The 22,001-nt window shown below is 39.9% G+C and overlaps 2 protein-coding genes across 2 annotated transcripts in view; both read right to left on the bottom strand.

Annotated features, from left to right (window-relative positions):
* Positions 1-16,941, bottom strand: part of bsnb (bassoon (presynaptic cytomatrix protein) b) — a 57,425-nt gene extending 40,484 nt beyond the window's left edge. Inside the window, exons 1-2 of the mRNA XM_010797001.1 lie at positions 16,639-16,941; positions 9,121-9,511 (exon numbers count right to left, since the gene is read on the bottom strand). Of these exons, the coding sequence (XP_010795303.1) occupies positions 9,121-9,511; positions 16,639-16,817 (570 nt within the window). The 5' untranslated portion in view covers positions 16,818-16,941. The remainder of the gene's footprint in view (positions 1-9,120; positions 9,512-16,638) is intronic.
* A 656-nt stretch (positions 16,942-17,597) lies between these two features.
* The window catches only part of bap1 (BRCA1 associated deubiquitinase 1), an 11,592-nt gene continuing 7,188 nt past the window's right edge, over positions 17,598-22,001 (bottom strand). The window contains exons 12-16 of the mRNA XM_010797000.1: positions 21,315-21,778; positions 20,226-20,455; positions 19,979-20,071; positions 19,813-19,885; positions 17,598-18,857 (exon numbers count right to left, since the gene is read on the bottom strand). Of these exons, the coding sequence (XP_010795302.1) occupies positions 18,724-18,857; positions 19,813-19,885; positions 19,979-20,071; positions 20,226-20,455; positions 21,315-21,778 (994 nt within the window). The 3' untranslated portion in view covers positions 17,598-18,723. The remainder of the gene's footprint in view (positions 18,858-19,812; positions 19,886-19,978; positions 20,072-20,225; positions 20,456-21,314; positions 21,779-22,001) is intronic.

Below are 22,001 nucleotides of genomic sequence, written 5' to 3'. Positions count from 1 at the left end.
ACAACATCCAACCAACTGGACTCATCTTAATCAGTGATTCTTCAAGTGGGAACTCTCTTTCCGTAATAGTAATTTGTCCCTGATTCTTTCGCTTTACCGATTTCAGTCAGGCTAACATATAGGGCCCATTTAGTAGAAAACAACCCGAAAAAACAAAGAAAGCAACTGCAGGGAAGGCAAGCAGTATTATCAATATTCATCGTGTCCTGCTTGCCTCTGCCTGCATTCTCCATCTCATCCTCTCGCATACCCCCCTTGTTATGAGGCAATCATGTGCGATCTTTATGAACTGATCTGTATCAGCAAAAAACAGACGCACTGCACACTCCGTCTCCTGCGCCTCCTTCTCACACAGCTCTCTGTTGCAACCCTCCATCTTGTTCTCCTTCACCATCTTTATTTTCCTTCTTATCTTTATCTCTCGAATCACACCCCTCCGGGTCTAACGCTCTTCTTCCATCTCCATCTCAAGAATACATTTTTGATGGACTCGCTCGGCCTTCTTTCATACATGGATCCAATTCCTGCCTTAGCTTGTTAGATGTGTCTAGTGTGTGTGAAGTGTGAGTGTGTGTTTGGGTGTGTGTGTGTGTTACCATGTTACACGACAAAGGTTCATAAGCAGGGGACGAGCCCACTGTTCTGCGAGAACTCGCCGTTTGCCAACAGGATGCTCGAAGCAACGTGGGGACTTCATGAAGAACAACAAACTTGCTGCCAGAAAATGAACCTTTTAGCAGCAAGGGGCCACGCAGACTTGTATATGGATCAAATAATGAGAGCAAAGCATCCTTGGCAACAGAACACAAGCGCAGGCATATATTTACATGATTAATTGTATTGCTGATTTATGTACCATCTGATACTATTCATTGTATCAACTTGGACTACCGCTTAGATTAATTTTAATGAGTGGTGAATTTCGGAAGGTATTTTTATGACTGAAGGAAAAGAAAAGTTTCAACAATCACAAGTGGAACCTGCATGTTATTCAATTGTATTTGTTTAACCCTTAGATGCTCGAGTGACTGGACCCTACACTCTTCCATAAGTGGGTCAAAAAGGACCCGTATTAGAATAATATCTGTTTTTATGCCATTTTTGTCATTTTGGTTAAGAAAAAACACTTTTAGTATTATATTTTGGTTCACACTAGAAATATTTTATATTTAATTTTTCACCATTTATAATTTTAGACATTTTTTTTACATTTTGAAAAAAAACGTTTTCCAATAGGTTTCCATAGAAAATGCATGCGGGTCATGTTTGACCCACTTATGGAAGCTTGGGGTAGTAATACAAAAACTACAATTTCTTAAAATGTAAATTTTTTATTTGAATGGCATGATATCCAAAACATGTTTTTTGAGGAATTGCTGGAATATGAAATGATAAAAAAAATTGAATTACAAAGATACTTCAAGAAAACCACCTCACCGGGTCAAAAAAGACCCAGTTATGCATCTAAGGGTTTTAACAAAAGCTTGGTAAAAAAAAAAAAAGCTTTTGGACCTAGATATTGTGTTTTCTTAGAAAATAAATAAATAATGCTCAAAATCGTTAACACATTTTCTGCCGACAACTTGATAAAACAACAAATTATACACATTCTAATATCAGCTAAAATGAGTCCAACAATAGAACCATGTTGAATTACTGTGGGAGGGGGAGTGATGAGGCATTAAGCTCATCGAAGCGAGTATTGACCCACTGGTTCTCCACTTCGTTCTGCCTTGTTCATCCCATAGCAAACAACCCTCATTTCAGCTCACCTAAAACAACCCTACCCCTTTCTTTCCCAGATCATCCTGCCATTCTAAATAAATCAACTTTGGTACTGTACAAATGGTATTTTTAGGATTGTACAATAAAAAACTATACATTGAAATCATATCAGATTCCAATTTTGTGTTGGGATTTTAGATGGAGGTGCAGAGTTACCCATGTGTTGCTGCCCAGTTTGTTGACAGGAGTGAGACATCATGCATTCCATCATTCCCTATCTGAGTACAGAACACCTCAAGACAAAATCAAACTTTCACCGAACAAGAACGCAGGCAAAAGAGGAAGCTCGGTCTGTAAGATCACAATGCATCATCGCCGTGCACACAGCAGCTGAGCACTGCAGTTTGAGGATGCTTAGAATGCAGCGGTTTATCAATGCCTATAGTCAAATGGGCAGGAAGACATTGATATTCCTTACAATACCTCTCCTTCCCTCTTCCTGTCAATGTGTCTCTTTCTGATCTACAGGTCAGTGCTACAAACAACTACACAAGCACGATCTCAATAAAACACATCTGTTCTTCTCCTCAACATTGCCAAGCAGCGTGAAAAGACGAGTAGAAATGATCAGTGCATTTTCCATGCATGCTGTTTGTTGTGCTGTCGCAGCGTCAGGCACCGCAGGGAGCCACAGTGTTCCTGAGGATGCTGGAAAGTAGTGCAGAGTGGAAGTGTGGAACATTATATCTTGGTATATGGTACAGGAGATGTGCACAATGCAATGAACACCAGTGTAATGCAAATCAATTATTTATTGTTTAATTTACTGCAAAATAAATGCTGCTACCTAGGGCTGCCTTCTTTTTCACGATTGGTCGACTTATTAGTCATTTGTATTTATTGTGTTAATGCTAAATGTTATATTTTCAAGAAACTTAGGATTTCAAGTGGTGCTTTTGTAGGTTTACTGGTGGAGAAAATCAGTTTTATAGATCTGTCAATTAAATCAACTTATCAGGCATTGTTTATATTCTAATATACATTTTTTTAACTACCATATGTTCACCATGTTGCAGAAAGTAAGCTCTCCATGAGTTTATTCAGTGTTATTGTGTTTGACTAAGTAAACAAAATAAAACATAAAAAGACACAGGTGGACCATCTCAATCCAATCAGACTGAAAGGGGTAATGGTTGCTGTTATTTGCTGCAGGAAAGCAGAGCACAATGGACTACAGCACACCGGGATATTACATGCAACGGGTTACAGGAGAATAATCAAACCTGTCTCCTAGATTTACTCTCTGGCGGTTCTCTTTCCAAAATATTTTGGTATATGCACAATTGAGCGTGAAGTGTCTCAGCTGGATTCCTGACCCAGTTCACACTGTTTGTCCACTGAACGTCTGCCATCACAAATGGGTGCACTGTGCATAACGCTGTCACAAAAACATCTTTCTATATTTTGATTTAATATATTTAACTTACAGTTTGAGTGAGAAGTTCGTCGTCTCACATTTATATTCAATGTTTTAAAGCAAATTGGATTCAAATTAAAAAAATGTAAACACAGTGATCACTCTAATGTAAATCTAGCATACTTGTAAGGAAAAATAGGAGTCATGTAAGAAGTCCAAATGTTCAGGTTGAAATATGTGCATGCTTTCAGAGTACAATTAATCAAACCTTTTTAATACAAATATATATATTTGCGTAAAATCCATGTGAATATAGGATCGAATAGGTAATATATATGTATTTGAAATACTGGATCATATGTGTCATAGAGGGATTTCTTTTTATTCTGATGTGCCACGGCCTCAGTTTCTAACTAATTACAAATGACACACACCGGCAGGCTGACTCTTGTTTGTGGGAAACCAATAATGAAAATACGGCTCACTTTGTCCTCAAAAATAATTAAACGGCTAATTTTTCTGCAAAACCTTTGATGAATAGCAGTTGGCCTCAAAAAGAAAATGATTAAACTTCCATTCAGAATATATATTTTGTTTACAGGCAGATTCAAGGCAGAAGACAGACAGTAACCTCAACCCTAAAGAAACGTACCATTTTACCAAAGCCTTCTTCCTCAAGGACCCAAATTATAATGCTTTTTCCCAAATTTGAAACATTTCAACCTTTTGTGAGAGGAAAATCACCAGAGATCCCATCCTGATTCTCTTCATGCATCACATACTGTATATCAGCCATTCTGTCCTTTGCTAAAATGTAACTTCGCACAAGTAAAGCCCATGAAAGTATTGGTGAGCGATCGATACAACAACCTAGTGTCTTCAACTTTGCTAGATCTGAATGCCGTGGAATCTGCAGTGCCAGATGACGCAGAGTTAGAGGCGGATTAGAAATGTCTGATACTAAACATTGAACACATTTGAGGGGATTAGGAACCAGGCTCTTCCTCCCTTGAGGCGTAATGGACTTATCCTTCAATGATATGACAACATTATTTTTGTTAATATTTATTTCTATTTATTTTTCACATATTATTTGATAACCCTCTAAAGATATTAGACAACTGATAATGTTGTGTTAATGTGGTCACATGAATAAACAATATGCATGCAATAAAACTCAAGGAACTCTCACTTTGTAGCAAGCACTAAGGTCTTGAAGAGTTTAAGTTCAACATTAGATCAAAAATGTACCTCAGACACTTACAACCAACAAGTTGCTTTCAAAAACCCTTTGAAATAATGACGGTTCATTTCTGATGCTATGGACAGCCCATTCTCCCAGGTTGGTGTTACTCTAGCTGCTTGAGAACATTAACTTTGGGTAACGTTAACATCCAAGTCAGCTAAAGCACCAGCGTCTCTATCGGAGATACTGAGTAGTGTCGTACGTGAAGCCTGCATCCCACAGCTGGGCATTTGCAGGAAGGAGAGGGCTGAAGCGTAGATTAACTGGCTGACAGAATGACTCACAGTAGATTCTAGTCATGGCTAAAAGAGTGCAAGTGGAAAATTATGTATGGACTACACTCAATTCAATTTATACAAGCTTAAAGCTGCACCTTGGGAGCACAACTGTAAACACATAGTTTGGCATCATATCACCTAATTGTACCTCAAGTTGTTGTGGCAAACATTTAAGCAAACTGATGCCGAAGAACGCGTCGAGTAGACACAGAACAACATTTGCATTATGTCGAATAGCATGTCTGACCACCTGTCAAATGTAGCTCTAACGTGCACTCTATCTCTTTAGCTGCTAAACGCTCCACTATGTTCACCAGCTAGACATTATTAAAGTTGCGGACCATTAAAACAAAAACAATTAGCTGAAAGGCGCTAAAATGCTCTGTACATCTGAGGAGAACGGCTGAGTCGGGTGAGAATGATTTGTCATAACTAAGAGCAGCCCCTTTCACATTCAAAAGTTATGTTTGTCATAAAAAAAAAGATAAATAAATAAAGCTTGAACAACAAAATACGAATTTGTTTTTGGACTGAAGTATACCTTGGAATTTTCAAATGTAAAATAGTGTATGTTGGAGTAAAATAAACAGTGACCACATAACTGATAGAAATGTATTTTGATCGGGGAGGCAGATATATAAAAAGAGTATTTTGTGTGGGAGCATTTGTTGAAAACTAGTCTTGTGGGATTTCTGGATAAAAGAAGCAGTTTGAAGGCACTTTTAAAAAAAAACTAATAAGAAGTTAAAATCGTTTTTTAAATCCATCTGCAGTGTGCTTTTGCAATGCAGATGCCTTCATCGTGGAGAAGCAAATCAAACTGCAAAGAGAAACCCTTTCTTCTCAAAATTGCCCCAGAATATTTCTTTGATTTATTTCTGTATTTTTGTATTGGGGCTGAATCATTTAGTGTTGCAACGCGTGAATACTCTCAACTATTATAGTTCATTTATGATGGTGCCTTTGCTCTTTTATTCTGTATCCCTCTGCGACCACACAGCTATCCCTCTCTTTCTCTCTCTGTCTCTCTCCCTCTCTCCCTCTCAGCTGTGGCTTCACAGGACCAAGCCATTGTTGCAGACAGGAGGAGGGTACAATCTATAAATAGAAATTGGACCAATTATAAAGCAGATGTTCCCCGGTATGATGGTGGGAGAACACTGTTGGGGTGCGTTCACTTTCTCTCTGAGCCCTTATTCTCTGTTATGTTATTCTCTGTCTCCAAGTCTATCCCTGTCAGTCCTGCTTCTCCTACTTCTCCTCCCCTCTTTGATCACAAAGTCTTTAATTAAACCCCACCTTTCTGTCTTCTACATCATCCGCACCCAACGCACAAGATGACGTGTTTGATTGCTTGCACGCTCAGAGCCAACATGTCTAAATAAATCTCATCAACTCAGGTTTACTGACAGCCCTGTAACATACTGTGGCACAACACCCATGTGTTGCTCATTGTTTACATCTCTTTAAATTGCATTCCCTTATCAGGTAGTTTAACACGGCATCAACTTGTATTTCAACATCTGTTGTCATTACTCACACAATGTTACATGATTCTGTTACATGACAAATCCCACTGTGAATCGCCTTCTTGCTAAATGTAAAAAAGAGGGGGGAAAAAAAAAATCGAATTTATACTTTTGATGCAAAGCTGGAGATTCATTTGGGACTTTGTGGTGAATGAGCATAATCTAAAATATTCAAAAATGGAAATCGCCCTCGGTTATGAACATTTTAATCAGCACTGCCATCTTTCTGTTATTTGAAGGGAAATCCTCTTCAGTAACAGATTTTACTCATATTATCTCTGTAATTCGGCACAGTTCAATCAGTGTCTGTAAACTATTTGTAATGTAGCTGACAAAGAGAACTGAGCCCTTGTTTTAATCAGGAGACAATCATTCAACTGATTTCAATAGGATACCGTCGTTAATAGAAAATGCAACAGGTGATTTTTCACAAAAAAACACCACAAAAAAAAGTGTAATCCTTGAAAATCCTGAAAGTCTGTCTCCACGTAAACACACAAGTAAAACAACATCTGATCCTGCTTAGAACAGACACTTTCACTTAAACTTTCTTAGCTTGCTTCTCTCTTCTTGTCCTCACCATCAGAGTGACTTTAATTCCAGTCATCGTCTTCTTCAACGTTATCGTCACCTTGATCAGCAACAATGTGGCCATCATCAGTTTCACTGCTGAGTGATAAGGCCGTGTTAGATCTGCTGCAGTGAGGCAAGAGCCCAATCCATGCTAAGTAGGTTATGGGGGTAAATCTTCAGGTCTCCAGAGGCTGAACGCTTTCCCTCAGAGTCTCTCTCCCTGCCAGCATCTGACAAGCTCACCAAGGCTGAGCTGGAAAAAAACATAAGATCCACCTCCGCCGTTCCCTTTACTGCCATGCTCCCTTTCACGATCTATCATCTGCAGTCTGTCTCCGCTTTGGTCCGCGCTATTCTTTCTAGTCCTTACATCTAACGCAACCTTGCAAAGTCTCCATTCTTATACACAGCCTGTATTTAAGCATACAAACACACACTTACATACAAAAACATGCATCCACAAAACATGTGTTAACATGTGCTCCCTGAATCCTGGTATGAATTCAGTCTACAGTTGCTCTGATAGCCTGCAGGCCAGCTTAACTGACATTGCATATTGGCTACAATTTGCAACATGACTCACTGGAGTTGATGTGAAACTTTGTGACGGATGACACAGCCGCACTTGAGTCACAGTAACAGTGAAGCATAGACTAATTCAAATTAGGGAAGTCATTTATTTTAGGATGAAGGCAATAGCTACCTGTTAATGGTGATGACTGTTTAGGTGCATGTGAATGATTGTGAACGATGGGGGGATGTGGTGCGTTTGGCTGCGTTATAAAAAGCTTTGCTTTGGAGAGGCTCTGGGCATGATTTGGATGCTCACTAGTGCCTGACAGGAAGGATGGATAGAGCTTTGTTTAAGGGTTGTGTGCATTGACTATGAACATCAGCGAGAGAAGAACATAACCCTTGCTTTAAGATGAGGTCCTACAATTCATTACAGCTATTATGAAGTGACCAATATGTTACTGGGCACAGAATTGTGTGATATCCATTAATTCGGGGATTAGAGATCATGCGCTAACCACATCATTAAACACTTCATCAATCAAGGCAAACAATGGCTCGAGCAAAAAGTTCACAGTTCTCAATCAACGTGAGACTAACTCACATCCAGCTCAGTTCCAGTTGGTGCGATCCAGCCTGCGAGCCAGTCACAACCAACAATAGTCATCAACGACATTACTCACAAATGTCAACGAGAAAATAATTACCACTGAACAAGTGAAAACAAACTGAAGCACCTGAATCCCCCCACAATAAACCACATCCTTTTAAATGTGCACTTGCTTTGAGAGACCTTCCTGTTCATATGAAGATAATATGTAAGGTAGGCTCTGACGTCATTTTTTCTCATACAGCCTCCCTCAACACCATCCGCTATGCTATGAATGGGCAGAGCTGTAATACCGTAGGGAGGGAGCACATCAACAATTAAAAACTGCAAGCCTTAAAACAGAGATCTGTACAATGTGCGGTACAGTCAATATACATGGTTTTTATATACTGTACAAGAGTGTTGCTCCACATTGGGGAAATAAGGTTGAAGTAAATAATCCTGACATAAAAACGCCTGCTCCTATTCTAAAGCACGATTCGTCTGCCTGATCACAATCACAAGGACTTATAATGTCCCGGTTGTCTGTGAATAGGTTTGTAAAATATTTAGATTTTATAACGTTTCATTCAGAAAACCATTTGTTGGTAAATCATCGTCATAGAGCCACCCAAGTGCTTCTTTTTCTTTGTTTGCCTCCAGGCAGTCTTTAATACGAATTCATTCTGAATCTGTTTGTGCACTCAATTGTACAGCAGCTTTGTTTGTTTTTTTGCCATTTCGTGGTAGTGTTTTAAATGTTTTTGTTTTCCACATGAATGCACAATGGCAGATGCTGGCTGTGTCTGTAATTCAGGGCAGAGTGATACTGATGACCTTTCCCACATAATATGTATATCATATTTACGTATTAGGTTGTTTGTGGCGAAAACTACTATGAAACTAGGCAGGGTATGAAATTAGCACCTGCTACCTGCCAAGTACTGGGGGCTGGCTGTGGCAAGATCACACTGTTGAAGATCCTTACATGTAGACGTATTGTTTTTATAAAGCAAAAGGTTTAAAAAACTCAGTGATTAAGGTAACATGATATATTCCATTAGTCTGACACCATTGATGAAGTGTTTACAATCTAAAGAGCTCTACATAGATTTCAGAAGAGGCATACAAAACACTAAAATGCAAGCAGAAATGTCCAGTGACCTGACAACGACAAATAAAACTAATAAAAGCAACTTGGGAAAATGTGAAGAATGTCCCTACAATCATCTTGTGAACGCTCTACTTACCTCTGTGAGGTGCGGGTTGGGGTTGAAGCCGCACTGGTTGCACACCATGGAGCAGCACTGAGTGCAGGTGTTGTAGGTGGGCTTGTCGTCCCCGCTGCCCGTCAGGTCGGTGGTTTTGCAGACCGGGCACAGCTTGCTGCTAGGCATAGGTGCAATTTGTGGCACAGAGTAAGGGGATGTGGGAACGCTGCCTCTGTCCGGGGACACAGAGGGGGACCGCCCCGTCCTGCTGCTCCCCACATCCACATGCAGACTCTTCCGCGCCACATGACCCTGGCCCTGCTCTCCTTGAGGGGCGGCATGCTGATGAGTGTCGTGGGAGGCCAACCGGTCCCCTGTCCCATGACCACTCTGGACTCCTGCTTTAGGGCCTGGGTCTGACGGGGGTGGTCTGGAAGGAATGATAAGGAGAGTGACAATGGATTCAATCCTCAAATCAATACATCAATCCTCACTCTGTGGCAGACACTGCCTGGTGGTAGTTTATAGGGCGCAAATGTCCAAGGTTTCATGTTTTAGCATCTACCTGATATCACCCCTCGGACACATGTTAAGTGCCCTCACTTACAAAAGTGAAGGAGGCTTTCTTACCCTTTCAAAACACCTTACAGTAGGATGTAGCTCCAGAGCCTCTGATAGCTCTGTTTGTCGTTACTAAGGGAGACATCTGCAGAGCGCCACATGGTTGCTTTAGCCTCACTCTTGGCGAGACATGTAGTTTGCTCAGATGGAAAGAAGCTGCCCCGCCCACACTTAGTCCGTGGCTCCGAGACATAATGTCCTGCCTTCACTTGGAGATAATACATTTCTCGGTTAGTGGCTCTGAGAAGAAATGTTATAATGCATGACGTGACTCCTGACTTTATGGTCACTTTACTGGGGGGTACTCTTCCCATTTTTTTGCAAGTGTTATTTTTGTCATTGTTTTATTTTTATATCATATAACACTTTTATTTATAACAATGTGGAATTTATTTACCCAACTTTCAGGATTTTAGCTGAAAAACTGAATAGAAAGAGATATAACAAGTGGATTACAAATGGAAACACAAATATTTGTCCTTAACGAGTTCACACATTGCAAAACCCTTTAGACAATTCTCTCCAAACAGCACAACAGTTCATCCAACATCCTAAACGCAATTAAAACACTTTAGGTTACACTCCTGTAAGAGGTGGGAGCAAGTCATTGTTTTACAAATGACGAGTACATCTAAAGTCTTTGCACTCATGTCCGAACTTGCATACTGAAATTTGTTTTTTTGACCACCACTTACAGAATGTTTGGTAATTTGAGTCTACACCTCTGACTTTGTCCCAGAACGCTGAGAACACTTTGTCACAAGAATAATTGTCCATGTTTTTCATACCAGTGATCTCAAAGTACATTCAAGAACGAGCAGTACTTCTACTTGACGAGTGTATTTTGGAAGCCTTCAGCTGTGGGATGCACATGGTCCACATGCCATTAAAACATGTTATAGTTGTTCATAGGGTGATATCAGACTACTCAAAACCTTGGCCAACTGTGAGGCATATGTTGAATATTTTATATAGCCTCTATCAGTTTCTTTGAAGTGCTCTTTGTGGCTTGCTTTCAGCAACATGTTTAGGGTGGAACAAATGAGTGCATCAGAAACAGCACTGTAAACTTTTGGTTTTCTTGCTCATTTTAGCCCTCAGGCATTAGTACCAATAATGAAATAGGAATGGAGGATTTCCACTGTCATAACAACTCAGACCTTTTGTCATGCTCGTCATTCTCCAGACAGTCTTAACAGCAGCCCTGCATTTACAGTGAAAAGATTGTTGGAAATAAATGGAGGAGTAAAGGAATTAAATTAGAGTTTGTTAGCAATTATGAGTCACAGCCAATAGAGGCTGCACAACTCATTCGACATTATTCCACTCTCCACAGGAGTCCTGTGTTCACAGTCGTGAGCCCATCAGGAAAACCTGTACTCTTCATACCATCACTGGACTGTTACATTTGAAATTCAACACAGGCGTGACTGGGTTTTATACACTGACACTGTGCTGACCGGCGCTTTCCTGCTGTGAGAGGATATTGTTAAAGCTACTGACCACTGATCAACGTGTGGCTTTGTTTCTAGAGAAATAGTTTGCTTTATCACAAAGTGGATAGCAAAGGGTTTCTACGTTGGCAAAGTCTTGTAATGGGAGCTCCAGGTGTAAGTGACAATTAAAGGTCAACATTTTGGGAAATAATTGCATGTTAAACTATTTATTTAAATGATGCATAAAGTGTATAAACTCTTGTTGTGTTAATAGGCACACACTGGACATCATGATTTGAACATATGTTTTGGCATTGTCAGACTGGACAGGTGGGACCAAGCAGGTATGGAAAAGTCAATAAACATTTCCCATTGGGATAGTTTGGAGAGTGATTCCAATTACAGTAAAAGCTTTAGAGTCACATCTCACAGATGGATATACTAAAAATATGAATTTATGAGTAGCAGCTTTTATAAAGCTGAAAGAGAAGGTAACTATTTCCTATTTGGCAAGATACCCAACATTTTACAGGCCAGCATCTGAGCCTCTCCTGTTCCTGACATAACAACTTTGATTAAAAAAAATGATTGTAAAATCAATTTCAATTTGAACACAGAACAAGGAAAGATTAAACCAAAGTTATGTTCATTAAAATCTCAGCAGACATGTGGGCCCATTACTCTAGTATCCTCCGGCAGCACCGCACCAATACCAGGTTGTTACTGACAATACCAACTCTGAGGGCGTAAATCAAAGTACTGGCTTGTACAAGGTGCCGAAGGGGTTAACTTAACTATCAACAACTGGTTACTTAAAAAAACGATTTGTACAGATCCCTTATTCTTTAAAAAAGATTGGCGGAGGCGTGTGGCGCAGTGGGTTAGTGCGTTGGTGTTCGGATCAGGGGAGCACAGGTTCAAACCCCACTGCAGTCAGCATGTCATTGTGTCCCTGGGCAAGACACTTCACCCCAAATTGCTCCTGTGGGGATTGCCCACAGTATTGAGTATGTAATACTTTGGATAAAAGCTTCTATCAAGTGATATGTCATGTAATGCATATGACTTGTCAAATATGTCAGGGAAATAGAAAAGGAAAATATTAGACACTACTTAATCTTAGCCTGACAGTTTATCTGTATCAGCATCCCTACAATGGAGATTCTATACGTTTTTTATTGATTTGTATCTCTGGCTTCTGAGTGAAACCTCATCCATTTAATAATATGGGAAGGTCAAACCACAGATATAGTGGATGCATAAGAACATGTTTGAATGCATTGTTTGTTTGTGAGGGCCAGATGCACATTAAAGGCATCATGTAGAGAATACATCCACATGAAATGCTCATCGATTTAGGTGTGAAGAATGTCAGTGACTATAATCTTTTTGGAAGTAAAATGGAAAGAGGTAATGATTAGCCCCTGAGGGAAATACACCTGGCTTTATAATAGTCAGTGGGGTGAATTATATTGTTGACATGCTGTGGCTGATGGACACCTTACTTGTTAGACAAAGGGTTTAATGTTTTACGGTGTTTCATTATCAGCTCCTGTTACCCGACTGAAAGTAAGAAAGTAAAACATATCTATGTGATTTCTGTCAAACATTATTTTTAAAGAACTGGTTTTTAGTTGATGTTGTTAGAAGCAAACACCTTGTTGGTGCTGCATTCAAACTAAATGGAAAGGAATCAGAAACAAAGCTAATGTGTTTTATTTTCTTCGTATAGCCAAACCTTGGACAGAGGCTATGCTGTTCCAATATTCATTAAACTAATCATTACATTCTCTGACAGAGGTGAACATGGGTGTTGAAAGCCAATGCACTTCTAATTTGTACTTATTTGCTGCCAATTTATCATTTCAAATTGGACAGGTTTGGCAAACTCTTGAAAAAGTATTGATGAGCATTCGAACATGTCTGAGGTAGAGACCATGTTGGTCAAATGCAAATGCAGGAGCTGTGCTGAAACTTTAAATCTCCCACCTGCAGTGCGACACATTAAGAAAAGGCTTGTCACATAAAGGAGGCTACATACAATCACAATAAGCGCCCCTCAAGGATCCCAAAAGATAGCCGACACGCTGTGTGTTACAGCTATGTTTTGTTTGATGGTGTGTGTCATTTAGATAAGGTTTGTGCCTCTTATGTATTGTACATTAAAGTCAAAGTTTCAATTTCTAAAAAACATTAAAAAAGCTGGTAAACTTTTATAGACATTTTAGAAGAATTACTGCAGTTCTGAAGACATTTTCAGAAACTTTAGAGAGTCTTCTAACCATCTAGAAAAACACGTATCCCACCCACAGCACCATAAAAATATGTCTTATTTTGTTTCCAGAGTTGCAATTATTATTCCTAATCAAACAGAGATAGTAGCCAGAATGTCTTTGCTGAATGTGTATATCATGAAACAAAATGACAGATTTATATTGCTATTTTGATGTGTCTTACATAGAAAATAATAGATGAACATTATGGTTGTATTGAGTAAAGACTCATGACATGTACGAAATGTTAGGAAAAGTAGTTGCAAATTGAAATGCAAATTGGGTTGAAGATCTTTTTATGGTGCAACAGATAACATATTTTCTTTCCATCCAGATGGTCACAGAGTCTTCGAGGATTCTGGAGACACATTCAGAACAGCGTTGTTAAACAACCATCTGGGTTTTTCAAAGACTGTTGGGTAGGTTTTTATCTCGTGAAATCGTATTCTTAGCTCTGTCTCTGATGTAATGAACAGCACCCACTTGGGTTGGGTGCACCTCTAACTACACAAATCACTGTTTCCCTTCTGCCAAAATACACAGAGCGGCACAAGAGAGCGGAGCAGAGTTCATATTTAGCCATGGTTTAGTACTGGTACTGGAATGGACCATCTAGTCTGAGATGATAAAACACACGGTGGAAGTATGTTGCACTGGTTCAGCTTACATATCAAATATACACATTCAATAAAAGCAGAACAATTTGAAGCATTTGTAGTCACTGTGACACAAAACTCCAGCTGTTTTCCACTAAAATCCCAACATGTAACATGCATTGAAAGAATAATTAAGCTTTAACAGGCATTTTCCTATTAAATTAAAGTGTCAATCTTTAGACATCTTGACAGTAATGCTACACTGCCAATGTCTCATAGGTAGTCATTTATCTTTCTGTATCCTAGGGCTGTCATAACCTCATAAATAATAAGATCTGGTTCTGCATTATTTGTTGTCATAACCATTTGCTATGTGTTGGCTACCTAGTGCACAATGCTCTCATTGCTGAAGCTAAATTAATCATGAGGGCATACTGTTTGCTCACTGTGTCTCAGAGCATGACAGTATCATCATTTTCATGGGTTGTATGAACTACAGCTTTTTTCAGGTTTGTAATGGACTTTTGATTTATATCGATTTTCATGACTTGATGATTTAAATTGTTTGGAAAGACTGCATGAAGTAGCTTTTAGCACTTTGTAATATAAAGTACATGATGGTGGATGTACCGCGCTTCACTAATTTGGTTGTTAGATAGGAAACAATGAGACAATAATGTAGAAGTGGCTCATTTTCTAGCTTGTTGAAAACATAGGAAATGTTTGGAGCTGCGTTCAACACAATTCATTATTTCTTGCAATTCTGAATGTTCGTCAGTTATGGTCATCAGTTGAGGATGTTGTCAAAGCTATTATGGTTATATAATAAATAAACATTGCATTGCTTTGTGGAGGAGAAGGCTATGGTGACTTTCTTTGCTTGATCGAGTCCCATATGGGCTCAGATTTAGCTCTTTGACTGCCATGAATAAAATATCCTATAGAACTGCCTATAGGGAAACCACTTCTGAGTATGGATATATATAGCATATTATGTCCTCATTCATATTAATAGGCACATTCATAAAATGCAGCAACTCATTTTAATTAAGATGAAAGTCTCATATCTACAGTCTCAGCACTGCCGCCGTCTCATTGTTTCTCACACTCGCAAGTTCTTTGTAGGGGAAGATTCAGACGGTGTGTGGGGGCCCTGATCTTAGGAAACCTATTTCCATCAGCCACATGATATACTGTCTCTCTCTCACTCTCTAACCGTCTTAATCAAGAAATCAAGATATGACAGAGAAATTAAACCTGCTTCTTAGTGGATAAACTGAGTGCTTTTTTACATAGACAAAGCTAAACATTATTATTGGTTTACAATTTTACAGTAGCTGAACATCCGAACAGCTCCACATTGTATATTACAATCACTTTGTAATTTAACGACATAAATCAGGCAGGATAGATTTTTTTGAATTTTAGCCTTGGATGTAGGTTTGTAGCATGAAGAAATGTACCCATGCGCCTTGGATGGAAGGTTAAAAATGGTAAGAAGTGAGAGACTGTATGCAGGTGTGGCAAATCCAAGACGCAGCTGTGTGTCTGATGTGTATAAAGGTCTACAGCTGTTGAACTGTAGATTAAGGCAATATAACCCCCCCCACTACACACACACACACACAATACAGACAGGCTACTATGTGTGATTAAACTGATCATATGGGTTGGATTTGCGTTGAAGTTATTCTGATTGTCTTGTAATAGGAAAATTGAGGAGTTTTTACATTTAACTGCAAACATAACGGAAATATTGTCACTCAAGTCACTGATAAATGTTAATATGTCTGGGCTCAGTGTCTGGATTCCTCAGAGGGATGCAACGGCACTGTTTTAGCAGAAATCTCCCTCTTTCTGTGCTGTATAGTGGTGAGAAACAATTTCCACTAGCTGCTGCATATTGATTTGATTTGAGTACTGATGAATGAATGAGGCAGCTATGCGTTACAGTCCTGTAATGACGCTGTCTGATGGTAGCACTTTCACCCTACAAAACGTCAGAAAGGTAATTTCCTAGGATGACTCTGTATTTACTGGTTTTCATGTCGAGGCAAGTTCAGGAAATTAACATGTAGTAGAGGCGAGTGAGGCATTCAACGTGAGAGATCAAGAGCACTTTGAATCATTTACATTTCTAATGTATCACGTGAAACTATGGGGGGCATATCTTTTCAGATCGATTCCGAAATACTCATATTTAGGCTACTTGATCGCTATGAGGAGAAAAATGTCGCTCATTCAGTAATGATACTTAGCCACTGATGCCTGAGGACAGACACCGTGAAAACGGGCGTAAAAATTCCTATTGAACGCTATATTTACGAATGATTGATTCTACATCGAAAGCGTTGCATACTAAATTTGACTTCGACCCAAATTAACGTTGAGTAATAGGGTGGTGCTGCTGCCAAAAAGCAGAAACGGGTCTCCAAAGGGGGTTGGTGAATTGTGTTGACAGGGATATAGAAATAAATAATTAAGCACCCATTCACGTCTATCTGAACGCTGTCGGCTGATCCTATAGCCTATGAACACTCCACACCGTACCGATGCACCGTACACTGCACAGTAGCCTCCCTGATTTCTCTCCACAGTTTGCCGGAGAAGAGTCCTAGCTATCGTGGCTACCTGTTAATCCCCGGGCCGGGTGCAGCCCCACTTCCTCCGGCTGGCGCTCCATTGCTCGGTTTGATGAGCTGTCCAGAGTCCGGTGGTGCTGAAATGGAAGCCGGAGCCCCTGCTGCAGGCACGGCGGGGCCGGGCTGTCCCGCCTGTCCCTCCCCTTCCATACTGGCCTCGTTCCCCATCGCCTCGGGATAGGTCTCGACGGAGAGAAACGATGTTGTAGACGGTTCTACAGCTGTGGTGGAAACTCAGATGAAACTCAGCGCTGCTCCCCTTCCGCCATCATCACCTACAATTCAGCATCCCGCACGGAGCACGCGCACTGACGGAGAGAGCGAGGGAGCGCGCTGACGCAATGGGTGGGAACTTGAGAGGCTCGTACGTGCGCGTTCACGACGCTCGGTTATCTCAAGTCACCACGCAAATACCTCTGAGTCGCTCTATGGCACATGACTAGAGAGACCACTGGGACCTCCCCGATTTAACCCGGGTCTTTCCCTCATATGGACCATTTGTTTTGTAACCTAAGCGACAGAAACATCATACATCGTTACTGCGTGTTTTGAAATGGGATAATCCTTTATCTCGTTTGTATATATTTAGCATTTTCTGTAAAGAAAAAGGTCCACAGCGTAGCCTACATTATTTGCACACTACTGATCTTTTTTTTTTTTAAATCGATAAATTGAATCGATAAGTCAACTGACAGACAATGAATAAACAATTATTTTGGTAATCAATTACAAATAATCGTTTGTCATTTAAGCAAAAAGGCCAATAGGTTGAACCACGGAAATGTAATAGACCTATTGCTGGTTTTCTTAATCTTATACGATACCAAACTGAATATTTAAATGCAAAACATTATTCCAAAAACACTTACAATACTACAATATTTACATCAAAATACACATGTACATTACAGCCATGGTGCCAAATGACAAGACCTTTGCAGAAAAAGTCAATTTTATTGTGAAAGGCTCTTTACAGCGTAATGATGGTCACTGAATGACTGCTCTCCCTAGTGTACACCAACTGTCACTACAATAAAACATTTTACTCAGGTTTAATAAAGCTATAGTCTAGCTAACCTCCTAGATAAATGTAGTTATATCTTTGTACAGTGACATGTTTTACTATTAGGTGGAATCCTACAATACATTCACTACAAATATACATTTCAACCATTGTAGTCATTATCACTTCAAAAAAAGAAATCTGGATTATAGCAAGATATTTTCGTTGACTTTATTTTAGTATGAACTCGCAAGCACAAAGAACAACTGACCTCAGAGGTGAGCCAATTAACAGATACATATGTACAAAAACACACAAGTGCACACATTCAACTTCTATTCACTCACTTTGAGTTCCCATTTCTGGTACAAAAATAACAATAGCTTCTTTTTCATTCACAGGACCTCTAGAGATGTTCATACACGGCTAGAAAGCCTCAGTTTAAAGGACATTCCGATGAAAAGAATAAACCTTAATGCATCATGACGTCTTCTTCAGTTTAAAAATTCTCCATGAAACAAGTGATAAAAAATATGCTTTTTATGTTGTATAGTAAATTACCAACAGGGAGGACATTATAACTGAAATGCTAGGGATGGATAACACATGGCCTTTTTCTTTCAAAACATTCAGTACATTATTGGCACCATAAAGAAATCTAGTATGGCATAAAGTTTAGGAAATATCGTCTTATTTTTTACCAAATTGTAATAATGATAAGTTGTGCAGATTTGAGGACTTTGGAGATCATCTTCCAATAACAATGGATAAAAAAGCATTCAGATGCCCCATTGGGAACATGCCTTTTATCATATTTACAAGTGTCAAAAGCAGTGGCACAAGAAGAAGAACATTTACATTGAGATTAAAATGGTAGTACATACAGTATATACATAAATTATAAAATAACTGACCTTGGTAACATGGTCGATTTGATGAAGAAGATGAGGTTCTGGCTAAAATACAACACTAGACGGCCTTTATGAGAGTTTCAGGAGGGCAACAATTTCATTTTCTCTGGGGTGATTGCTCACAGAGAAAATTTCTTATAGAAGTTATGATTGTTTGTAGTTATTGGCGCTTGGCTTTGTACGGTCGGGAGCGTTTCCTGCGATCAGGCTTCCTCTGTTTGTGCAAGCGGCCAATACTCACTCCCTGCCGTCGACGCACAGAGATGTTTTGCTCCACAAGGCTGGCCAACATGCCTGAAGAAGATACCCAGTCAGAATGAATGAATGAGCCAAGAAATGATACAAATGCAAACACAACAACAGATTTGAGCATTTAACTAAGGTTTGCATATGTCTGGTGGTTAAAAATGTGATTTATTTGTAGTGTTCTCTATTTTCTATTTGGAAGGGACATGTACCTGTGTGTTGTAACATCAATGTTTTCCTTTTAAGCAGAACAACACATATACATGTATTTGTAAATGTGTCCCTGTATGTATTTCAGGTGGATAAATGCATGTTAACACTCAGAATCCTAAAGTTGCAATAGAAGTTTTTTTCTTTAACTTATTATTATGAAGTGCATGTTGATTGGACAATGTGGCAATAGATAGCACCACCATTTGCGTTTAGATTGGTTCACTGTAAGCCTCACTTTCACACTTAAATGATGTCTCACAACGGTAACAAAGCCTTGTGGCAAAACAACATGGAAAACAGCTCTTTTACAGTAAAGGTAGTTATTAATAGCACCGGAATTTGCTCAAATTCGCCAAATGACGTTGTACATTCATTAGCATATCGGCACTGTCCCCTGCGTTAACAGTAATTGTTGTGAAGCGTATGCGTCAGGACAGTTTTTTTTTTTTTTTTAAAGTTTGATGTTCTGTTCAGTTTCATACCTTTGATCCACTGTTTACACTCCACTGAACACTACTAGCCATTTAAATGTGCCATTCATCAGCATTAACAGGAAGGTTAGACTTCCATTGGACAGTTTTGTACTGTTCGTTTTGTAAAATACTGCTAATGATGCATGCAGTTTCCCGAAAGGTTGTTTAGGTTTCCAGTGAATTCCTGTGTTACATTTTCCCACTATAACATGGAGAGTTTTTAAGTTTGATCCCAGTTGTCAGCTTGTGTGTTGTAGCCAAGCTGTAAGCAGCTAACGCTGAGAAAGAGTGAAGAAAATAAGAACAATGAGACTTACCTTCTTGGGCCAGCATTGATATAAAGGTGCAGATGAACTCATCGTAATTATGGGTCCTCCTTTGATCATCAATCTGATCAATGAAAACAAAACATTTGAATTAAAAGCCAATTAAAATAACATCTCACCAAATACATTGGATTTGTTTCAGGTAATCAAAACCTACTTTGTATTTCTTTCTCTTTTCTACTTCCTCCTTTAGATATACCTCATAGTTGGCAATGTCAGCCTCCACACACTTGAGCAGTGCAAGCAACTCCTGCAAGAGACAGAATAAGATAAACTACAATGTTTGTTTCTTAAATATTTCCAGTATACCGCCTTAGAAACAGCTGCCTAATTGGCAGTAGAAGCAAATATGTGAGAGTGTGCCAGGTACATACTACAGTGCATCATAACAGTACAGGACTTACTTTAGGAGAGTACTTATCCCCAGGGGGCTTGCTGTCTGCAGCTATTTCCGCAGCGTTGAGCTTCTCCTTGCTAGGCTTTACATCTGCTCCATCTTTGCTCCCCTCTTCCTTCACCACCACAGACGATCCCTCATCTCCTTCCTTGTCTCCGGCTGAGAGCTCTGCTTTTACTTTGTCTTTTATCTTCTCAGGGGTGCAAGGCCGCTTTGTTCCATCAGAAGCCAGATCTGCTGCACAGACAGACAGCAATTCAAGTCAAGTAAGCAGATTATTTCTAAATAAAAGTAAGGTATGTTATACCGATAATAAGTGATAATGTATCGATTTTGTGCCTAATCGTTATTGATAATAAAGAGTTGATCAAAGCAATACATTTCTCATGGTGTGAGGAGAAAGTAGAGTTGGCAGCTTCACAATTTTTAGTTGAATTCAGAGTCAGCATTTGACGAGACAGTGACATAGTTGAATGCAAAGAAGAATGGCAAGCTATTTCATCATGTTTTTCTTTGTATTCCTCAAAAACGTATGAGCCGTTACATTTGATTGTTTCTCATGGATTTGTAGCAGGTAGCATCCCAGAATATGAGTTCAGAGGAGGACATGATCAACGATGTTTAGCTGCCGAAGATATTCAATGTTCTTCATTTGAGACAGAGTATAAATGGCGGTAGAAATAAAGTGGAGCGTTACAGAAGCTGCTTGACAATAGCTGTGCGAGAGGACAAGGCTGACAGGGAAGCTCATGGCATCTGAATCTCGAGGACAATGCATCCTGGTACATGGAGGCAGGACATGTACCAGCTGCTCCTGGAGCTGGAGAACTCAGCGTCCTCTGTCAAAACTCACTGAGGAATGAATTGCTTCAATTGACAACATTCCCCATTAACTCTGACTGGACATCCACAAAATAAATGGCACATTCTCCCTTTAAGGCCACCCCAAACTGTTCACTTCTATTGTCTTAAATGATTGATATGCTCCGACTGTACCATAAATATCAAGTGATAGACTAAAACGCTGACTTCAGCAGAGGCTGTTAGAGCACCTTTGTAAATAACACAGGCGACAGTAACGACCTCTTGTACTCACCAGATGGAGGGAGAGCGAAGATGACTCCGTCCTCCTGCAGCTGTAGCAGAGCAGCGCTGACAGAGGGACCCAGCTCTCTCACAGCGCGGTTGTGTCTGGAGTCTAGCCTCAGCATCTCATCTTCTCCGAACAGCACACGAGACAGATGGGATGCGACTGGACTTGATGGGCGCGTGGCAGCCTGGGAGCGAGCGGGTGAGCGCAGCGGGGAGTTGAAGGCGCTGCCAATCTCAGAGGCCGTGTCAGTGCTTTCGTTGCTGGGTGTGGGGGACGGCTGTGAAGCAGATGTGATGCAAATGCCCCCTGTGCGCCCTTCTGTGCGGACAGACAGGGGTGTGTTAAGGGCATCCTTCCTTTGGACCTCCTTCTTCAGTTTCTCAGCTAATACAGTGAGGGCAATCTGGCTCTCCATCCCAGTGACTACCCGTACTGGTCGTGATCGCAGACTTGCCTTCCGTCTAAACCTAAAAGACAGCAGATTTAAATGTCACCTATTATGCAAAATCCACTTGTTCATGTCTTGTATACATAAACATGTGTCCCCTCTGTGTAAAGAGATTCTGAAAGTCTCAGGAAAAAAGATTCACTCTCTTTTTGTCCAGATCCATTTATATAAAAACCTGTCTGAAAATGAGCTGATCAGATTTTGGCCACTTGTGTAACCATCAGCCAATCACCAACCAACGG

The sequence above is a fragment of the Notothenia coriiceps genome, unplaced genomic scaffold, assembly GCF_000735185.1.
Source record: "Notothenia coriiceps isolate Sejong01 unplaced genomic scaffold, NC01 NC01_scaffold00037434, whole genome shotgun sequence".
In the NCBI taxonomy this organism is placed as follows: domain Eukaryota; kingdom Metazoa; phylum Chordata; class Actinopteri; order Perciformes; family Nototheniidae; genus Notothenia; species Notothenia coriiceps.
The sequence above is the reverse complement of the archived record's forward strand: the minus strand, read 5'-3'. Positions and strand labels throughout refer to the sequence as shown.